Source organism: Brugia malayi, assembly GCF_000002995.4.
Source record: "Brugia malayi strain FR3 genome assembly, contig: Bm_v4_ChrX_scaffold_001, whole genome shotgun sequence".
In the NCBI taxonomy this organism is placed as follows: Eukaryota; Metazoa; Nematoda; class Chromadorea; order Rhabditida; family Onchocercidae; genus Brugia; species Brugia malayi.
Genome location: NW_025062479.1, coordinates 17,003,012 through 17,025,325, shown reverse-complemented (window position 1 = coordinate 17,025,325; position 22,314 = coordinate 17,003,012). Strand labels below are relative to the sequence as shown.

General features: G+C 31.4%; 4 protein-coding genes and 1 non-coding gene across 7 annotated transcripts; 2 read left to right on the top strand and 3 right to left on the bottom strand.

The window, feature by feature from the left end:
- Positions 1–125: 125 nt before the first annotated feature.
- Bm6281 (Uncharacterized protein) lies at positions 126–5,298 on the top strand (the record flags this gene model as incomplete). 2 transcript variants are annotated; one of them, XM_043075141.1, is made up of 11 exons in its annotated part: positions 126–213; positions 604–792; positions 1,708–1,863; positions 1,965–2,098; positions 2,229–2,401; positions 2,499–2,624; positions 3,414–3,528; positions 3,739–3,870; positions 3,992–4,078; positions 4,453–4,616; positions 5,070–5,298. In XM_043075141.1, 11 exons carry the CDS (start codon positions 126–128, stop codon positions 5,296–5,298), a joined length of 1,593 nt encoding a protein of 530 aa, XP_042931075.1. The 2 variants fall into 2 exon arrangements, with proteins under 2 accessions (XP_042931075.1, XP_042931076.1); XM_043075142.1 differs by having other exon boundaries at positions 598–792.
- Positions 5,299–5,722: 424 nt separating this feature from the next.
- Bma-cgr-1.2 (Uncharacterized protein) lies at positions 5,723–8,554 on the bottom strand (the record flags this gene model as incomplete). Of its 2 annotated transcripts, XM_001897879.1 has the most annotated exons (8): positions 5,723–5,884; positions 6,195–6,369; positions 6,556–6,701; positions 6,896–6,991; positions 7,305–7,434; positions 7,695–7,845; positions 7,986–8,120; positions 8,389–8,554. In XM_001897879.1, 8 exons carry the CDS (start codon positions 8,552–8,554, stop codon positions 5,723–5,725), a joined length of 1,161 nt encoding a protein of 386 aa, XP_001897914.1. The 2 variants fall into 2 exon arrangements, with proteins under 2 accessions (XP_001897914.1, XP_042931074.1); XM_043075140.1 differs by lacking the exon at positions 6,896–6,991.
- A 1,994-nt stretch (positions 8,555–10,548) lies between these two features.
- Bma-hpo-8 (Uncharacterized protein) lies at positions 10,549–13,492 on the bottom strand (the record flags this gene model as incomplete). The annotated part of the gene is made up of 7 exons (XM_043075139.1): positions 10,549–10,628; positions 11,160–11,262; positions 11,374–11,449; positions 11,664–11,785; positions 12,147–12,251; positions 12,686–12,803; positions 13,437–13,492. 7 exons carry the CDS (start codon positions 13,490–13,492, stop codon positions 10,549–10,551), a joined length of 660 nt encoding a protein of 219 aa, XP_042931073.1.
- A 5,840-nt stretch (positions 13,493–19,332) lies between these two features.
- On the top strand, positions 19,333–21,781 carry Bm1674 (Uncharacterized protein; the record flags this gene model as incomplete). The annotated part of the gene is made up of 6 exons (XM_001897877.2): positions 19,333–19,524; positions 19,726–19,885; positions 20,350–20,492; positions 20,618–20,753; positions 21,142–21,207; positions 21,519–21,781. 6 exons carry the CDS (start codon positions 19,333–19,335, stop codon positions 21,779–21,781), a joined length of 960 nt encoding a protein of 319 aa, XP_001897912.1.
- Positions 21,782–22,182: 401 nt separating this feature from the next.
- Bm14582 lies at positions 22,183–22,269 on the bottom strand. The gene has a single exon. It is a non-coding gene; the product is annotated as a tRNA-Sec (tRNA).
- Positions 22,270–22,314: the final 45 nt, after the last annotated feature.

Here is a 22,314-nt window from a genome sequence, read left to right as displayed (position 1 = left end):
TTGTTGCAAGAGAATGAAATTGATGATGTGATGCATTAATAGCAGGCAGCAACTGATCTTACATCGGAGACGGTGCAGTGATTTGATTCACTGGAATCCTACTTTCAAGTCTAATCTCTCGTTAGATGGATATACCATTCGTTTGTAATTTTCGAAGTGCTTCACTTTTCGTCCTTTGCTTGTTTTTGCTGCTTCCCTGTAAAACGTACTCCGGTAAGTAATTTATTCTATTATTTGGCTATTACTGTTATGTGCCTTTGATGCAATTAATACAGGGAAAAAATAGAAAAACGATATTTTAATGATATTGAAATATTTGGATTCTCTGTACCAGATTATGGATTATGTATTGATGGGGACATTCAGGTGTTAAGATCCGTTTTTATTTGAATTTTTTTCATTTGTTTATCTGTTGAACTTAGGTAAATGTTTATACGGCGGCATAAAAATGATATTAATTACATACGTCAGTAAATAACATCAACTGATTTCACAGGAAATGCTCATTGTCAGTGTACACATTACTTTTTAGTCATTCTTTCATCTTTTCTAAAACTTTAAGCTGGTAATTCTGGAATCTGTTCATTCAAATTCTAGGTATAGAAGTCCGAAAATGCCGGCACCGATATTATGGAAACAAGGAAAATATAGTTTGTGTATGCAACGCGACATACTGTGATGATGTACCAAAAGTGGGTAACTTGAAATCGCTGCAGGCAGTCATCTATAAAACGAACCAACGCGGAAAGCGTTTCGAATATACTGTCTCTTCATTCGGAAAAAAAACAAATGGTGACACTTCACTTCAAAAATTTTACAGAGGAGGCGTTGTCTGTCCTTAATGTCACACTCAGTCATTTTAGAAAATGAATGGATCTGAAGTAGTTACTCTTCGAAATATTTTAATTCTGTGATTGCTTCACATGCCAATAAGTTCGAATTTTTTTGATTCCTTTATTGAAGAGAGAAAGTAATAATATATTGTGGGAAATGAAATTCGCTAATAGCAATAAGATGTAAATTATATTTCATAGGATATATGCAATAAGATATATTTCCTCACCTAACTCACTTTCCTCTTGCAAAGTGAAATACAGTATTTATAATCTTTGCCTTGATAACTTCCTCCCTCATCACCATAAATTCAGATGTTTTCTGTCACTGAAGAATCTCTCAGTTTGTAATCATCACTCCCATTACGGTACTGGAATTTGTTACATTTAAGAAGACATCACTGAATGACATTGATAATATCGGAGTGCAAAAGTTAGTGCAATCAGAGCTAAATTGCATTAAATTTTTCCTTTATCCGGGATTGAATCCAATATTTAAAATATTAAATATACTCTACTATCATATTCACATTACATTTGGCCTCTTATGAATGTTCTCACACATTACATTTTAAGAATTTTTTGCTAATTTTTTAGGACAAAATCTGTGCTAGTGGCTAGAATTGATCATGTAAAAAATCCCTTATAGTGTTAATAATTCTTCGTTACAATTAAATGTTCTATTTTTCCTTCGAAATGATGGCTTTAAAATAGGTTCATGAAATAATCTTATAATTAAACAAAATTGATTTATGGATTACTGTATGTCATAGTCATAAAAGTTATAAATATTTCCTAGTTTTAATAAATTTTACAGATATATAGTAATTTTTTGGTTTTTGGTTTTTTCTTGATTTCAAGAAATGAGTTGTAGGAACCGGAGTCATTCGCTTGGGAACTGATAGTAAGATACGGTTCCAAACAATAATTGGATTTGGTGGAGCATTCACTGATGCGGCCGGTATTAATATCGACTCGTTGAGTGTGTCAGCTCGAAACCATCTGTTGCAGTCCTATTTTGGGAAGACAGGTAATATTCATTAGTATAGATGATAATAAATAAATTTGTATAACTTCCAGGAAGGCTGGCCTTACATTTTTATTCCACCGAGATAGAATATACATTTTGAGGTATACAATATACGATTGGCAGAGTGCCGATTGCAAGTACTGATTTCTCAACTCATGCATATTCATATGATGATTCACCGAATGATTTTGCTCTTACCAATTTCTCACTGGCTGAAGAAGATTTCAAGTTCAAAGTAAGTTGATAAGTTGCTATGATTCATGTATATGCGGAATGACGCTCTTCCTTGAGATTTCTTAGTCACACTTCAATTTTCTTAATCTAAAATAGTGACTGTCTACCTTCAATGCAAATTTTCAGTTCAGATTCCTTATATCAAGCAAGCAGTAAGCTTAACAGATGGTGTACTCAAATTATTCGCTTCTCCATGGTCAGCACCAGGATGGATGAAAACAAGTGGACAAATGATTGGTGGCGGAACGTTACGTGGGCCTCCTAATGGGTCATATCATGTGACATGGGCTAACCACTATGTGAAGTAAGCATTAACTTCTTGTCATCATTTGTATATGCCATGTAATATTCCTGCTCTGAATTAGATAACTATGGCCAAACCTATATTCATTCTCTTTCAGATTTCTTGAGACATACAAGAAGAATGGCGTAACATTTTGGGGACTTACTGTTCAAAACGAACCGGTATCTGGCATTGATCTGTCGTACAAGTGGCAAACAATGTATTTTAGTCCCAAAGCTGAAGGGTATTTTTATATCCTTCTTTGGTTGCTTAATAATCTTTTAATCAAAACAAAATGAAACACAAAGCGATTCATCTACTATGATTGTTTCATAGGTAGATGATGTCGGGAATAGGGTCTGATTCAAGTTGATTGTAGAGCCGAATAGTTAATGCTTTGCAGAGAAGGCGACGTCTGACCAATCTTTATTTTTTTTAAGATAAAGATTATCGTTATTGAACAATATTAGGAAGCTTTTGTTATAAGAGAGCAGTGAATGCGAAATTGCCTTTCAGAAAATCTAACCCCAGTAAGGAGTACAGCTCCTTATATAGTAAGTATTAACTCATAACAAGACGCATGATTTATATACATAGAGGAGGTCAGTTAAACAAAAAATTGTTAACCTTGTCAAATTTGAATATAATTTATAGTTAGGAAAGAACGAAAACAGCAAAAAAAGTCAACTAAATAAAGAGCTGGTAATTGTAAATAATTTAATCTGGGATTAATTTCAGCACTATTCTTTGTTCACAAACAATATACTTAGCTACATGGAAGATGAATGTTAGATAAATGATTTTTTACATTAGATCATTTGTTTAAGGAATTTTCAAATAAAACAATCTTTAGTTCTATGGGTTTAATGTAAATGTTATAATTTGGTTTTTCCGACAGGTGAACCCCAAGAGCTTTTTGGTCAAATCTTTGATAGCTTATAATTATATTCTTTCTTAATGACTACCAAAGATGGATGATCGTATGCTTCATGAGGTCCTTTGATAAAGCACAATTTCTGATATCACTTTCTAGCGATTTTATAAAAAATCATCTTGGTCCAGCGTTACGAAGAAGTGAAGTGGGTCGGAATATATCGTTAATGATAATGGATGACCAACGAACACAGCTGCCAATTTGGGCTGATGTGGTACTTATTTATACTTACATTTTATTCGGTCGTTCAATAATATAATTAGCTTGGCAGCTAATTAAGATTTTTTGATTATATTATCGTTAGGTATGGGTTCTGTTTAAACCTGAAATCATCAGTTTGGTTGCTAAGTTCAGTATTATCAAAGGTTCTATTTTAAGAAGTGAGGCGTGATCATGACTGGATAAAAAAGTATTGTCATTTCAGGTCCTTAAAGATAAGGAAGCTGCTCAATACATATCTGGCATAGCAGTGCATTGGTATAACGATTTTGTGCCGGTGTCACAACTTTCTGAAACACACAGTCGTCATCCAAATAAGTTTATCTTCGGGACTGAGGTTTCTGCACAAAATTTTCCATAAAACTTTCAAAGATCGTTCATCTCACAATGACTGCATAAATGCAATAGTGTAAGAGTCTATTAGCTACACGGAAGAACTGAAGAGAATTTCTATTCAGGCGTGTACTGGATTCAAACCTTTTGAACATAGTCCGCTTCTGGGAGATTGGTCACGCGGAGAGATGTATGCTCACGATATCATTCAGGTATGTTAAAATTTCCCTATAAAAGCAGTATTTCCTGCACCTGTCTTGTCGATTATTTATATTACATCCTTTATACATTTGAGTATCAGTAGTGTGATTTCCATTTTAGCTCGGAAAATCTTATCTTTTGAAATTTTCCTTTTAGCATTATGAATTTTTAATTAACTGTCAACCTTTAACAAGCAGCTCAATATCAGAATGATTCAAAAAAAAAAACATGATTTGTGACCATGTTAGATTCTTCATTCTGAAAAGGTATTGAATAGTTTTCAGAGAAATACTTGCAAAAAAATATGAAAAGCTGATAAAGTTAAGCAGTTTAGCAGAAACGATATTACTGTAAGTCAGGCTTTCGTTAATCTCAGGAATTTTAGGATCTTTCTCACTGGGTGTCTGGGTGGACTGATTGGAATCTCTGTCTTAATTTAAACGGTGGACCGAGCTTTGTCAAAAATTATGTAGATGCACCAATAATAATAAATGCAACTGCTGATGAGTTTTACAAGCAACCTATGTTTTACGTTATGGGACATTTCAGGTAACATTCGTTTTTCCTCGAAAATTTGAATTTTTAATATACTATCCAGTATGGTGCATCTGCTAATAGTACTACTGTTATTTAGAATATCTGTTCACTTACTAATGTGGCATATATGCAAAAATTAAGAAAAGTAGGAATTCAAAAACAAAAAATTTTTAAATTTAAAGCAGAAGCAGAATAAACGCAAGACGAATTATTTTTTTAAAAAATCAGAAGCAGAAAAAAAAACCAAAAAAATTCAGTTTAAAGTAAGTAGTGATTTAAAAGAAAACGTTAGTCATTTAAAAGAGGGCAGTTATGCTTTCTTATGCAAAGAAAAAAAAATTTCCCGGCTTGGTTCTCTTCTCAATTTCACGATTTATAAAGACCGCTTAAAAACATAGTATTGTAATGATTGTGGGAATCAAGTCTCATTTTCTGCATTTTTAAATTAAAGGCAAAAAATTTCAGTAAATTCATTCCACCGGGTTCAGTTCGAATTGAATTGCATTTTTACATGAAGCCGGTTTTGTATGAAGGAGTTGCATTCGTTACTCCAGCGCACCAACAAGTATTAGTACTTTTGAATCGTGGTAATAAATCAGTGACATTTTCGGTCGAAGATAAAGCTAAAAATGGCTTGGCCCTCCGCATACAGCTAGAATCAAAAAGCATTGCAACTGTTATTTGGAATAAATAGGCCATGCGCTTCAGGACTTTAATATATCATTCTCTCCTAAAACTTATCAGGTAGCTACAATAAGAGTGAAAAGGTGCAATAACGATTTGTTGAACGAAAAATTTCTTGCGAAACGACAAAAATTCAAGTCGATTAAATTCTTTTAACTTGTGAAGAATTGATTTTGATTTTGAAAATTGATTTTGAAAATAGTCCCAATTGAAAGCGCATGACTTTAAAGTTTTTACATAAACATCTGCTATATCGGTGCTACTCATATTTTAATAAAGCTTTATTACTTGCGAAAGTTTTAAAAACTAATAAGATATCTCGAGGCTCCAGTGTGATATTCTTGCCATCCCTATCCATAAAATTGAAAAATGAAAATTAAATATTTAGTCATGGTGTAATTTTTGTCATACTTCTAACAAGCTATGTTTTCCACTTAAGCCAGAGGCTGTTTAACGTCAATGTAATACTGAATACATTTACTCCATACGCGTCCATGTTTATTGGAGAATAGCAGTTGATATGTACCAACTTCTTTGCAAACAATTTCATTGTATTCTGCTGTAAATTCAGTATAAATCCGGAAACGTGGCCAAACCTTAAAAAAATGGAAACTTCACCAAGATTATAGAGTTCAATGCGGTATGTTTACAGAAAGTAGTTAACCGACACTGTGTGTCATATTTTAGACTTTTCTATTGTCGCATAAGCTGTAACTGTCCACACGAGATTGTGTACACTCCGGTCATTTAAAAATATAATGAGACACATTTCTCTTCGATCTTTCATTTTTCAAGTTCTCATACTTCCAAAAAATTTTTTGAACAGAGTTATTGGGGTGTAACAGTGAAATCTAAAAGATATTTACATTAAATCAATAAGTGATACAAATATAACCAGGTGAATACCTCTTGCTTCTCGAACAACACGCAAAAATCGATATCACCAGATGAACAGACAAAATACCAGAAAAGCCTTGAGTTGGGTTTTTCCACACAGATGCTTATTACTGCTTCATCCCGTGCGCTTACGGTAATCTTTTTGAGCTTTTCATCTGCTACATACTTTTTGTTCATTTGTGCTCTTAAATGATGAACTGCATGAAAATCTTATAAAGAAAGCTGAAGATGATAAGCGAAGTTTGGAATTTTTTTGCTTTTTAAAACCTGGTAACGTATTTCTAAACTAAAAGTAATTTGCAAGTTAGTTTTAAAATTCATAATCCAATTTTAAAATTTATTGATGGAAAATTTATTGATGAAGACGCACACAGAATTCGGAACCTCGCCTCCTTTTCGAAAAATATCATCACCCAACAGACCACCGTATCTTTTTGGCAAAAATTTCGCTCCATGTCTTCCTACCAAAATATCTTTCCAATCATTACCCAAAAATTCTAACAGATTGACCGTTTCCTTCAAATGATTAGTTTGATATAATTTGCTCCATAAGTAACAAATTCTTTCACTTAAGTATGGGAAAAACATAATAATATTTGACTAATGCAAAGTTATCTAATTATTTTTCCTATCACATTCATTCATTTTACATTTTCAATGAAATTACAATCTTTTCATTGACTTGAACTCTACAAATTCCTTTCTTTTACTTTAGCAACATTCATTAAAACCATTCGTAGGAGAAATTGCACAGCTATGGGAGTATTGACAACATATAACCTTACTGCTACATCCGGAAACATATCCTGTAATCATTGCTGAAATTACCATTTTCTATAATTTCCTATAGGACATTCAATATTTATACACTGCTCAAGTCATCAAATTAAGAAAGTTATAAGATTTGTCTATCGTAGAATTACGGTGGTATCCAGAGAACAGGATAAAATAACACTCTAAGTCTGATTAGGCATCATTTTATTTTATTTTCCCTAATTAAAACTTTGTTTAGGATCAGTTGACTAGAGTTAATTTCTTAATTTTCTCATTAAAGGACTTCTCTACAGACGTGATAAATAAAGCATTGTATCATCACATGATAAATGATAAGCAACGGACTTGCAACATTATAATTGCTGAGATATATATCTTTGTGGCTGGCAAGTGGAAGACGATATCGTATGAGAATCCACTCAAATCAATGATTACTACAGCGCCCAATTTACATCCGCGTTTCGCTTCCTCGGATCTATGTAAAGCAATGCTAATTATCAACCGATCTGATATTGGTATTCAATCGATTGTTTGCACATTTTTGCATATTAATTTGCAGACATTGGCAAAATAACCGATATTGATTGCTATTCATTGTCAATGGAACCTAATTGTATTTGAAGCACATCCATCCAGATGAATTCATTTTTAAATGTGTGGACACATTCAGATCATATCTCGCTTGATTCTTAGTCGTAAAATGAATCTCAATACACAAAAGAACTTGCAACCTACCTTATTAGGCATTGTGTTGCTTCGTAACCATATATGGAATTGATATAAAATTGGGATACCCGTTCAGCACCGATTAGACTACGTGGATGTGCTTTACCAATATTATGTAAAATTAGCACATATCCATTTTTATCATATCCGATAATACCACCTATAAAAAAAAAACGATCGAATGGCCGACATTACTTTGATAAATGACTTCATTTAAAAAACGGAACTTTTACTCCCACCCTTCTTGCGCCATTAACTTGATTTTACATGCCAGTCAATAAAAAACATTAATTTGAATACCCGGAAAATACTCAGCAGAAGGTGATGCCGCTTTTAAAATTGTTTCGATTTTCTCAACTGAACTAAAATCTTTATCAAATGTTCCAACTGCATTTATTGTATTTAAAGACCATTTCATTTTCTCTGCGGCCACTTCTGGAATACAAAAAAAAAAGACAGAGCTAGGCTATAAATTTAAGAATATTTAATTAGCATCCTTACATAGTATTAATTAAATTTCTACTCTTATCCAACAATAAAAGAAAGAAAAATGAAAGTACAAAGGCAAACATTCGCCACCAAAAAAGAAAAAAAAAACACGCTTTCAAAGAAAACACAAAAATTTTCGAAGCAATTTGGTAAATTCAGGTTTTTTTCAGGCAATTCTTAAATATTGTACAATAAGAAATTCCAGCAATTTCACCTTTATCAAATTTAGATCCTCTAAGCCAACGTAATAAACCGTAATCTGTATCATAGCATGGATATTTTTTTAAAAGTGGTTCCATATGCTTCCTAAATTCATCGATTTCGTTCTGATAGATACTTTTTATATCCAAGCTATTATTTACTTTGTACTGGTTGGACATTATGTACCGTCGCCTTTGTTTCTCTGAAAGAATAAAAAATAAATCGAATTGAATTTGAAAAAGAATTTAACGAATTCCTTTCGTATAATTTGATCATTGGGAATTTTAGTCATTGGAATGGATATAGTTATATGTGAAATATTAATAGATAAGTATGAATTGCTCTTACGACTAATTTATGAGCAATAGAATTTCACTGCACTTAAATATAAACTTTGCTTTCCGAATGGAGCAAAATTGTTTGCTGAAATATGCAATAAAATGAAATTACACATCTTTAAGACAATGTTTCGTCACACATTTGAATAAGAACATTCTATACTGTTAATAATTCATTCTGTGCAGATGGTGTATTCTTAAACAGATAAATAATTGGTAGGACATTGTGAAATGAAATTTGGAAGTTAAACTATTTCTAATAAAGTTTTCATAATATAATAATTTGAAAAAATTAGCAGTTTCTAGCAAAAATTCTTTTTTCTGTGCAAGAATTAAATTGTAAGGAAGTTATTAGAATAAAAATGTGAAAGAAAATGGAGATGGGTTGTAATGAGAAAAAAAGTACCTAAAATTAACGACATACGTGATTATTTTGACTGAATGACTAAATGACTGATTCATTGATTCAATAAATTATGACAAGAAAAGAGAACGATGAATCTCATTAATCATTTCAGTTCGTTTATTCCTTCTTTAGATTATGTCTTATTTATAAAGACATTTTTAAATAATAGCTTTTCCGTAATTACATGAAATTATTGCTTAATTTTGAATTTTTCAACATCCATTCCAATTCAACAAATCTCCAGCTTATTTTGACTATAATTTAATCACACCTAGAGTGATTTAAATGAATTCAATTCAGCTTAACATCTTTTCAACTTGGTTTAATTAGCTTCAACAAAATCCAACTGATGAATAATTCTGAATCCAACTGATGAATAATTCTGAAGTCCATATTGTGGCATAACAAGTATCCCAACATCTAACCATCTTCAAAATTTAATATTGATAGTTCAGTACAATTTCAGCAGAGTTAAAAGCTGCACTTTCTTCTAGTATAACCTGAATAGTGGAACTTTCGAAAATTGAATTTTCATGAACACTTTCAGATTTAAAAAAAAGACGGAAAAATAGATTTACATGAATGATAAACTGAAGTTTCAATATATTTGGGAGTAGGTTTTGCAAAACTGGTCACCTGCCTTCCCTTAACCAATTTGAATCGGACAATCTTCCAAACTTCCTATATTGCATCCATAGACCTATCTACACAAACCACTTCCTTCACACAATCTTCAGCAATTTGAAGACTTGTTAACATCCATTTATTAAACCTGAATTTTATAATTTTATAAAAACTGAAGCAATACATTTCATGAAAAACATGAAACAGACACTGCACTTCCACACATTTGATTTTCGAAAATCAGATGAGTTTCTTTTCACACCAAGGTGTATACAATGAGAACTAGTTCTTTACAATTTTTCAATAATGTCGTCAGAATCTGTTATATTCGTATTTTGAAACTTGATCGAATTCGAAATTCAACAAGATGTGATTCGAGTCAAAAAAGTCCAGCTTCCATATGCAAAATGATGAAATATAGGATTACTGTCACTTTCAGACTTCCTTTCAAAGATTTTATTTTTCAATGATGAATCCGTTACTAAAACCATAATTCTTGATACATTATAGGAAAAACTTTCAAAACCTGGTTTTTAAAACCTTTGAAACATATATCACAGAATACTGCAACATTGATCATGAATCAGGCAGTAATGTAGATGGATGATTTAAATCCATCTATATAAAATGATACAAACAAAATGCTTTACTACAAACAGACAACGTTATTTAAGCACAATGATAATTTAATAAAAGCAGTGAGAAAGCTGAAGTAACAACAAGAATAAAACCTGATGAACTGATAAATATGTCATGTTCCATTCTACGGTTCACATACAAAAAATCACAAAAATTGACAGTAAAGTTAACTGTACTTTTTGTTGGCTTCCATTGAAAGAACTTTTTTTCGCTGCTTAAGCATATACAGGTACATTTGCGGAAACCCTGAAAAATCAATAGTTAATTTCTTGCTCTATCATGAGCTAATTGTAACTTTCCAATTTAAGCAAACTTATGTTTTATATCTAACAATTTTATTCGAAAACAGAATGTTGACCTTAAAGAACACAACACTGACCCTGTAGTGCAAATACGGATTTCATAAGCATTCATAAACTAGTCTCTCAATAAACACAACTTCAAATTATAAAACCAGATGATTAACTTAATAAAACCATTATCTGACCAAATAAAATTATCCCTCAAAATACGACATAGGAAAAAGGACTAGAACAGCTCCTATACTCGTTGTATTTATTTCAAATTTATGCCCTTTTCATATTTCGTTATGCAGCTCTGCAATGACGTAAAGAACCAATTAAGAAAAATATGACAAAAACGAATAAACAATGGTTAGTTTGATTGTGTGTGGTTGCTGTTGCAAGTATACTTCAAAAAATAATAATAATAATAAATAAATAAATAATGAATAAAACATGAAAAATCGAAGAATTCTAAATCCAATGAGGACCAGACCTGGTATATACAGAATAATATAAGCGATAAGATACCACCAGAAAGAGAAGCCAATATTACATATATTTGGCAATTCCACAGTGAGATGTTTTTTTGTAGCAATCTATAAGATAGCTGGATTAAATAAACTAAGTAAACCAATAATATGAAAATCACCTACATGCCTGATTGAATCATATAATTCAAAAAAAAAAAAAAACACACACACACAAACCTCAGGAAGAGCAGCCAGGATTACTAGAAGCTCACCGCATACACCCAGAGGATACAATATAATAAAAAGAGAGTATCTGAAAACATTAAACAGAGTCACAAACTTTCCCATGCACGACTGAAATCTACGCAAAATTTTCCACCCTATGATGAGCATGAAATCAGGATACATATATACACAGAAATTAAAAAATGAAAAATGCAAAGGTAAAAGAAGATGATCAAATAAAATTTGCATTAAAATTTCAATTTTCAGTATGTCACATATGCACGCTGTATGACAAGACTTGCCTTAACCACGTATGAATATCTGATACAGCATTAATTAAAGCGAGTCCATAGTAGCTGTAACGTATTACTTCGGTCACTGACCATGCTGTCAGCAAAAAAAGTACACCGATACTTGCTTGTGCCTAAAAATGAGCAAAAAGTTGAAAGCAAGCATAGTTCGCTAGATTAATGAAGAATACTTGAAAATCTTTAAAACTTCATTTAGTAAAAAACGGAATAGATGATGAACTTAACAAAACTCTCATCTAATTTGCAAAATTCATAAATCTTTTTAAAAAACTTTCATATATCAAAACTTCAGGCTAGTCCATTGAAGTACAATGTAAAAGAGAAAAAAAAAAAAAAACTTCAAGTTTGTGCACATTGTCAAGTTTTATAAAGTCCTTGTATTACAGAATGTATAGAATGTTTTAATATTTTTGGAAGATAATAGCCTTTTAATTTTTTGAAAGTAAAAAGAAGCATAGAAATTTACAATCTTACCGATACAACCTTGTACAAAATAAACACAAGCGAAACACGTGAGAACACTTGCATTGTTGTCGTTCCGACAGGTGATCGAACAAAACAAGCAGCAGCATGAACAATCTGAATTTAACTATTCGGTATTATTTGCTCATCAACTTTGCACTAATTTATAAATTAATTTCTTTGATTTATTAGATGAATATACTGGTAAATATATGTGTACAGCTAAAACAACTGTAAAAGGGAATTTCTAAAATAATACGACTTATTATTACATAATGTTGTCTCTAAAATAATTTTTTCTGCTTTAACTAAACGAAAGTAAGCTATATTTCTCATGAACATGCCACTGCTTCCAAAAGTAAATTTGAGACTTGGTATCTGAGCAGCCATATATACATTAAATTATAGACTGAAATCTATAGTCAGAGTAAGATATGACTCGTTGGATTTTGAACTTTAACTTTCACTACTTCTCCATGAGTCTCAAAATTAGAATTCATTTCGTAATAAATTAAGATTGGGAGCTCGACACTAACTTATGATAAACAAACCTCAAGTATTGCAGCTGACTGAAAGATTTGTAGCTCTAACTCACACGCCTGATATAACTGCTCATAGCTTTCATTTCGTAACAAACCACGAAGAGTATACCACAAAATTACGCTCCACCTAAGATATTCAAAAACCAATTGTGATTTCTTTCAGAAATATAGAAAATTTGCAAAACTAGGTCATTCGGAAAATGGCAGAAGTGAAGATATGACCGCATCGACTTTAATGACCAAATTGAAACAAACATTTTTTTCTTTATCTGTATTAATCCGAAACATATAAGTTTCCCAAACAAATTTGCGGAATATTGTCCAAAAATAATGTGTATAAGAACAAGAACTGAACAGTTGTCTACACTTTTTGAAATCCCAAAGGAGTAACACCATAAAATGTAACTTTGGCCCATCATATCATTTTCTTATCGGTCCTTGACGCCAACTAGATCACAATATCTTCTCTTACTCTCCTTATTCCTTATTAATTTTACTTGCCTTTGTCTATGACAACGAAATATGGTTCTTTCTCTAATCTATTACCATTAATTACCAAACTAACCACTAATCTATAACCTAAATTTCCCGGTTCCACTTATTTCTCTCCCAAAAGTATGTCACTTTTGTCTAAAATTAAAGAAAAAACCATTAAATACCGTCGAACTTCTTTGCATTATGTTAATTTTTTCGTCAGAAATATAATTTGGTAGCTAAAGAAAGTGCACAACAAATAAACAAGTTTTGTAGTAAAACTTACCCACAACTCTGCAAAGCATTATAACTGAAAAGGTAAAGTTGTACGGTCGATAACATAACGTCGTTTGCCACTCTTATCACCACACCTGCGATTTATCAAAGTAAATGATAACAAGAAAATGTCACTATGCAAGCAAAAGTAAACTTAGCCAACCCTTTCCTTCCCACAGCAGCGCCTATGATAATAAACTTCGTTTACGAGCGACCGCATATTGCCCCATACATTTAGGTTCTTTAAGGTAGTGCTACTCTCGAGAAAAGCCTTAGGACAAAGACAGAAGGCGATGGCAAACCTCCCAGAGCGCCTAACTGCATGCAGTATGAAAGTAACAGGTAGACTTGTAGAAGATGACCGGTTAGGACTTCTTTGCGACAATTTCTCACTATCATTACCGACATTTCGCGACAGAACGATTGGAATTACCAGTGAAGCCTTTGCCTAATAACTTCATTAGATCGATTCAGTGAGAAATATTTCTTTGCTGGAATTAAATATGTTTTTTTTTTTCAAAAATAATTTCAACTGACATTTTTCAACTTCAGTTATTGGATAAGCTGAGATGAATAATTAATAATAAGGCAAAGTGTTGAAACAAACTGAAGCAAATATTGGAGGACGTTAAGTGTATGGTCGATTGTCGCTCTCTTCTTTTTCGAGAGCGAAGAACACGAGACTCTAGTATTTTCCTCGGGAAATATGAGTGAGTCTGATTCTATTACTACAACTTGCTATGCTTATCCAAATAAGCTTATATCTCTTTATATATACACTTTCTCATTTCTTTTGTTCATCGGATGTTTCCTTCAACATTTATTAGAAACATTATAGCGATTTCCTCCCAAAAATCACACAAAAATTTTCCTTCAACTATAAGCTATTTTGTTGATTTTATACTTTATCCTAAGTTAATCCTTTTCCCTCAATTGTTCAATGTAAAATTATTATTCCATCAACAAAAATTCTCCCTTTTCTAAAGAAATTTTAAATACTTTGTAACTGTATCTTATTCATTTTCTGTATTCAACATTAACTCTTTTAATTTAAATTATATGTTATTCTTTCTTATTCGTATCCGGAAATTCTTTTATTTCATACTTGATTTCTCAAAAAATTATAATGCCATTTTTAATTTCTGCGTTTACCATGTCTCTTTTTGAATTTAAATTTTCGTTTAGCTTTATATCTTGCAAAAAATTGTAATAGAAGTTAACGAAAAGTAAGAAGGAATATTGCGTCTTGTTGTTAGGGAATTAATTTTACAATCGTAAACGGCCGTTGAAATGCATGTAAGGCTAAATGACTAGTAATTTATCAGAATGATTAATATCGTAATCAGGTTTTTTCTGTCACCATCCATCATTTGGTTAAGGATAAAGCGAATAATCAATATTCAATTCTTGTGAAGTTTTTTTTAGATAAATTTTATTCGTTTAAATGAAATAAAACCTATTTGAGGTTTTTGATTGTTATTTTACACCATGCTAGTGAAACTCCCGAGAAAATTTTTCATTTTAGAAAAAATTGCAATGAAATGAACAATTTACTGCCGGTCGTTATTTCACTTTATGAGCTACGAAAATGATTATTGTCTCATAGACATTTGTTAGGAGTATATTTTAGGAAAGACATTTAGAAAATAGCGCATTATTTTTAAAGCTCATTCATACTCATTCAATTTTGTTTTTCTATGACGATAGGAAAATTCTTCTGAAGATGTGTTAGCACATAATAGCTTAACCTGTTTTCTATGTATGTGTCAATGAATTCTTTTGTTTTTCCAATATTTCTTATATTCAAGGAAATGAAGTGATATTTGTATGGAGAAGAGAGAAAAAGGAAATACTGAAGTATGGAAATACTTATTAAATAACATTATTGAAATTTGGCGTGAAATAATAACTAATTAATAAGTGTAATGAATGAAGACTAGCAAAATACTCGATCAAGTAAGCTGGTTTCAGTATCCTTCTAACACGTCATACTGCTATATCAATTCTAAATTTGGTCGTTTTTTACCTTTTCATATTTTTCCTACTTTGATTTTTTCTACTTTCTACTTTGACTACAGAAGACTGTTAAATTGAATAATTTTACGAATAAATAATTAGTTTGAAACTGTTACCACTGTTACTTTAGTTCAACATCTCATTGCAATATGATATGAAGTGGATTAGTAGTGTTAAAGGATTGTGTTCAAGCTGGAGTCACGTGGTTAAAACGGCAAGTGGCATATCTAACAGATGTATTGCATGAATGATAAGAACTGTTTTGATAATGATAGATCTGATTTGATGATGATCAGAGCTATGCATGTACATTAGCATCAGGAGGGCACTTTAACAAAGCTGAGACAATTATAAGACTGCCAGAAGACTTTTTATTAGATATTCTCAAATATATTCGTGTTTGCGCAATTGTAATTCGCATAAAGTTCATTAACTTTATAGCATATAACAGCATCCATCAAACGTGACAGTGGGAAATTAGCGCAACCATTGATAGGTCAATATCATCCGCCATATTTCCATTGTTTAGCAATCATTTTATTGACTTAAATTTCCCCGCGAACAATGTGATGAAACTACTTAATTATTGGGGATTCTATGATTATCGACATAAAATCTAGTGCATCACTGCTATCATTATAAGGTAGGTTGAAAAAATTGTGAGATTTTCATTTAGTGAATATTTTCAGAGGATTTGGATATACTCTAAAAGTGGATTAAATTTAATAAATGGAGATCTTGAAAATATACTTTCGGAAATCAATGAAGTTATTTCATCTGATAGTATAGGAAGTAATTTAATTGATTTGCACGATTAGAAATTATAGATGATGAATTGTAAAATTTATAAGACAAATCGATACTTCTTTTTAGATTCGCGTTTTATTTACTTACTGTTTTACTGATGGTGTTATTAGACGAAAGAAATCAATTATCTTATCAAGATAAACTAGTTTCCATCATGTTTTCATTGAAAATTATTAACAATATAAACATGATTAAAGAAACAATATACTATTTGTAATTTGATAAAAAATAAACATTTATTAGATGACAATTAATTAACAGACTTAAAATTAAAGGAAATACTTTTAGATTTCTTGCTTAGTGACGGCATACTAAATAACTGGGAGCCTTTTTTCTAGTAAGGAAGTGATTCTTAGAAGTATTTTTTAAAAACGCTGTTTTTCCAATTTAGTTATCTTTCATTATCTTTTATTCCCCACGCCTTAACAAGTTACGTGATTGTTATCCTATAATGTTTTTATGATTCAGTTAATAGAAAGAAAATTACTTTCATTATTTTATGTTTTCATTCCCATAAGCAATAATTTATTCGATGGGGGTCATTAGAAAATCCTAAATTTTATCTTTGAATTATATTTTACAACTTTTTTTTCGTACTCGAAAGAATTTGAATGGACATGAAAACACAATACATCCCTACTAATCGGTTATTTATAATTTTAACATCATTTTTGTGGAAAAGTGAACCTCTCCTGTTGAATCTCAATTTTTTCTACTTCCGTTTTATCCTTTCGGAAATTCCCACGCAAATACTTCACTGAAATTCGCTTCTATTTCTCATATGCTTGTTTGTAATTCTTTCTATTTTCTGACGGACTAAAGTCATCAAACAGATACTACCTGGAGTTATCATCACTTCGAGTACTAAAAGGTAATGATGATGTGAAGGGCGGAAGCATTGCTAATCAAAACTTTTTGTACTAATTATAATTTGTTAATGGTATTGTCATTCTTCAGAATAATTTGGATAGATATTGTGCATTAAGCCTTATACAAATTTTTTTAGATTATCGAACTGCCATTCTAGCTGAATCAAATTTTGACTGATTAGTATATTTTTCACTTTATTCGCCGCCTTGAAGTTTTCTGTTATCAATCTAATTTACTTTACTCGACAAGTGCCCATACCAACTTTTGTAGGATTATTCAAATATAAATTTATAAAACTTGTCTATCAGCATATTCTTCTTAAGAAATCCATAAACAAAAAATTTTTTCCCATTAGAGTTCCAAAAAATAAGTTCTATTAATTTCATTCTGAAAAAAAAAAAGCATTCCAAAAATGTCTGAGCAACCCATGCTAAAATATTGCTGGAGATTTTAATTTTTTATAAAGTAGATTAGATCAATATCTGTAATTAATTCATATCTAATTTGTACAATATTTCAAACATTTTTTCTTTCTCGCCCTTTTTTTATATCCAAAGTATTTTAAATTAGATTGAATTCTCCTAACTAGAAAAATTAAAAATTTTTTATGGACTTTCTCCAAAACTAACAAGATAAATCATGCTAATTTCATCTCTTATATCTAAATAAATCAAATCTTTCAGAGGCTTTTGAAATTTTTATTCGATCACAATGATGTATTTTGCATCTCACATCGATATTTCTTCATTGCAAATGCATATAATTTTCCAAAATTGCACTGAACACTCACAATGCTTTCGTTCAAGAATTTTGCTTCAGTTATTCTGCCAGTTATCAAAGGAAAATCTCATTTATTTATTTATTCATTCTTTATCTTCTTTCATTACTTTTGAAAAATGTATAAAAATTTCTGATTGCTACGACATTTGAGCATTCTAGTGTATCTTTTAGCTGCACCACTTTTATAAGTGATAGTTGAAATAAAAATATAAAAAATAAAATTGAAAAGAAAAAATTTCTTCAGTTCTTCAACTACAGGGGAAACAATGAAATTGGGCAAACTAGAAAGTTGTCATTTGCTGTAAATAAATGCATATCTTTCGGATGCACTGTAAAAGAATCTTTATTCAAGTTTTAAAATGATATGGAAGGAATGAGTTTATCTAATGATAACAATTCAAGTTTATCAAAATTTTCCTCATATCATTTTATTATCAAGATATTATCAAAAACAATTCTACATGGCTTTCCTGCATATATAAAATTTCTTACTATATACGAGGGATTGCATTTTCACTTGCGCTTTAAAATGGAAATAAGATAGCAAATAAGACTTCAGGATTTCCATTTCAATATTTCATCTCTTGAATTATTCTCTGTTTAAAACTTCAACTTTAGAGCAAAAAATTTCAACTGAAGTTTTAACGCTTCGGTGATTGCATTTTCATTTTTAATACATAAAAAGATGGAATTTTTGAGTTTCAGTATGTTTTCCATTTCCAATGAAATTAAAAACTAATTTTTTTTGGAGTTTGAAACCTAAATGTGGTTTTAAATTTCAACTGGAAAATTTATTTTCTGTTAGACATAAAAAAAAAATTCTGGCCTTGGTATAATAAACAAAATGACGTTGAAATACATCATGTTGACACACACTTTGTTTCAGGCATGGCAGTCGATGTTTGAATTACTTTTATTCATTTGGGATTTTTTTTGTTTAGCAGTAACTTTTCGCCTGAATGGAAAGTTAATAGCTATCTCATCTATCTGTTTAGCATCAGTTAACACCTGTTTATCATTTTCTACTTCTTTCTTCAATATCGCCTATTTAATTTTAAAATAGTATGTTTTTAATATAGTGTAAAGAAAGATTAAAACATTTGTGTGATAGAAGTGAGCCATTATTACCATATATGAACTTAAAGTGATCTTTTCGTATTTTAGGCACTGAATCAAAGTTGACAAATATCATTTCATTCTCTTTCTTGCTATAGCATAAAAGTTTTGAAATCCTTTCATCCTTCACTATAGCCGTGCAGAAAGATATATTTTACAGATTTTTCTTCACATCCAACTTTTCGCCAAGTCTATTTGTGGATGCAAATTAGGCAATTTTTAAAAAAGAAAAAAGATTATTTCCAGTGATATTAAATCTTTGCAAAGTTTTCACGCTCTATGAAAGCATATCAGGAGGGAATGCAAAATGAGCAGTGATGAGTATCACCGGGAGAATCAACACCACCAACAGCAGCAGCAGTCACAATTTGAATTTCAAGAATATGGAGAACTTACTGACCGCTGTTTTTTATGTCTTCAGCAAATTTGTGGTTAGGACAGCACAAACGCCAAATCTACTATTTTTTTCACCGTGTACTTTTCCATCGCCACTCTATGAACCTCTTCAGGTTGGTTCATTGTTTTAAAAATTTAATAATAAATAAAACAGACCGATATCTGCCTGAAGTTCACAACAGTTAATTATGACAGTTGTAGACTATGTTAATGCTTTCATAAACAAAACTTAATGGAGTAAATCAAATTATAACAAAAATACATTTTAAAATATATTAGTCAAATTTTGGTCCATGGATCAAAAAATAATTCAGTTTCGCTCGCACTGTAATCTGATGCCTCATCTTCCGTTCATTTGTGATTTACATCAACAGCTTAGCGATTCTGGCTCCACAGTTATTCTAGAAGCATTTGAAAAGCTGAAGTCAGTGCTGGTCAGAAATGACTCTTCACTCTCACTGGGTATACTTATTGGTGAGATCTTTCTTCATTAATAATGCAAGTAATTAATAACATCAACATAATTAATAATAAATGAGAAAAATTAATTTTTTACTTAAATTTATTGACTTGCAAACATATAAATGTTTGCAATCGTCTTTGCTTCATTCCTATTATGTTTACAAAAGATAAGATTATTCGAAATCCAACTTTGCAAGGAAGAGTTTGAAGCGAAAAATTAGATAAAAGAGATGTTTAATTTAGGCTATTTTGGATAATTGAATTGTTTGTATTTGGGTGCGATATTCGCTTTGATGATATCAACATTTTATTGAAGTTTCTTCACTTCCCTCTTTCTATTAGGAAAAGCTATCTATTAGAAGGATGGAAGTGAGTCCTGCCTAAACATCATGTTAAAATTTCACAAGCAGCAAAAGTTAATAATTCAAATGGACTACATGAAAAATGCTGCATGAGTTCGACAAGCTGTAATTTAGTACGGCAATTGGCACCTCCAGCAAGTTCATCGGTAGTCTACAGCAATAAGTATGAATATGGCTGTTTGTTTGAAGATGAGTGTATCCATATGGACGCTGAGAAGATACAACAATTCGTAATTAGTGCTCGAACCTTTGTAAAGGTATTATTTCGATAAACAAAATGGACTTATGTCAGAAATTTATACCAAATGTTTTCACGTTATAATCGACATCAAGCTTCATTGAAATTTTGTAAAAGAGCTGAAAATTCCAACTGACTCTTCAGATTTACGCTTCGACTCTGTATAAGCGCTGGTTTCTTGAGGATAAAACCTACAATCAACCAAATATTCTGGCTATAATTATTCTTGATGGCTTGGTAAACGACGTTCGAAAACTACCTTACGTTAAAATTTATACTGGTTTGTTAGCTTTTGATGACAAAAACAAAATAAATATTGCTGTGTGGTTTGAACTCTTTGAAATTCGCTTCAATCCCCTGAGAAAGGATAAGAGAATGTCATCTGTAAACAGGAAAATTATTCTCATGTTAGCTGAAAGATTAATAAATTTACCTCTTTTATTTCTCACTAATACGTTGTCATCAGTTCCTTATGCTTGCAAATTGGTACCCTCTGTTACTGCTATTCTTTTAATGTATCATCTCATTTATTTTCGGATGTTATGTTGACGAAAATACAGGCATTTTATTCGACTATCCTTAAACAATGTTTATAAACTGTACATTTCGGCAACAAACTATCAATTTGTTCAACTTTCTATAGTTTACGAATAACGAAGTATTTTCAGGTGATTTCCGGTTGCTTTCCTCAATGTTTAACATCCAGTCAGAATGTGTAAACAATATCCTTCAAGGTAATATCATTGATTCAACCGAAATATGTTTAATTTTTAATTATCTAACTGTTAGATGAGATAAGTGGGAGAATAGAACAGCTAAACTGGTCTTTTTTAAGATCGAAACACAACCATGTCATGTCTGTCGTGTAGTTGTATCACTTCCGGCGCTGAATGACTGACAACTGTAAAGCAAAAACTAAAAATTTTAAAAAACCATAAAAACTCTGTGACAAACGAAAAAGCAATTCTTGAACTAATTCTTAATGATGAATAAGCTAATGCAATGAATGACATTGATAAGAAGATGAGGTAATAAAGAGGTACAGGTTGGCCGTTGCATATGGTAATCGCCGATCTAATCGAACAACTTGGTCATTCACTACGCGAATTCTGCCTTCTAGATGGTGGTGTCCGGTTGCATGCTGTGCCCTCCTGGGCCATTTACATATTTATCTTCTGTGTTGTCGTATCTTTTGTAGCAATTTTCATGGAATGGTATATTGTGAGGCGGAAAATACCTTACAAACGTAGTGTTACCGGCATTCAATTACATGCTGGTAAAAGTAAAGCACATATTATTTTCTATTAATTCAATAAGAACATCATAATCTTAACTATTTATAATTATTCATTCATCATATCAAAACTTATCTGCTATAAATCATATCCTATCACTTGCTGATAAGATTTTAGACGAAACGTTGAATAAAACATGATTTCCATTTTCCAAACTTTTCCTCTCATTCTTTATTGAAAAGTCTGTCGTACTATAATTTTTGGTTCATAGTGATCTGCATTTCGTAGTCAAATAACGCCGATAGAGGCGCAGTAGTTCGAATTATAGTCCTCTACGAGGAAGGGTTTGCTACTCACTTCATTCTGGGCCCAAGCCTAATTCTGATCCACAGATATTACAAATACAAATTCAAACATCCTTGAAAAGGATGTCCCAAAAGACCCATTGACAGTATGGTCCGTCTACAGAGATAACACCCGGAAGGCGGAATCGAACCACTCCGTCGCTAGACGGCTACAGGTTTGAAGCCTGCATCCCGGACCACCGAGATTCATCCAGGCATCACAGCCCTTCCGCCGTCCCACTATGTAAACCTTTGATATCTT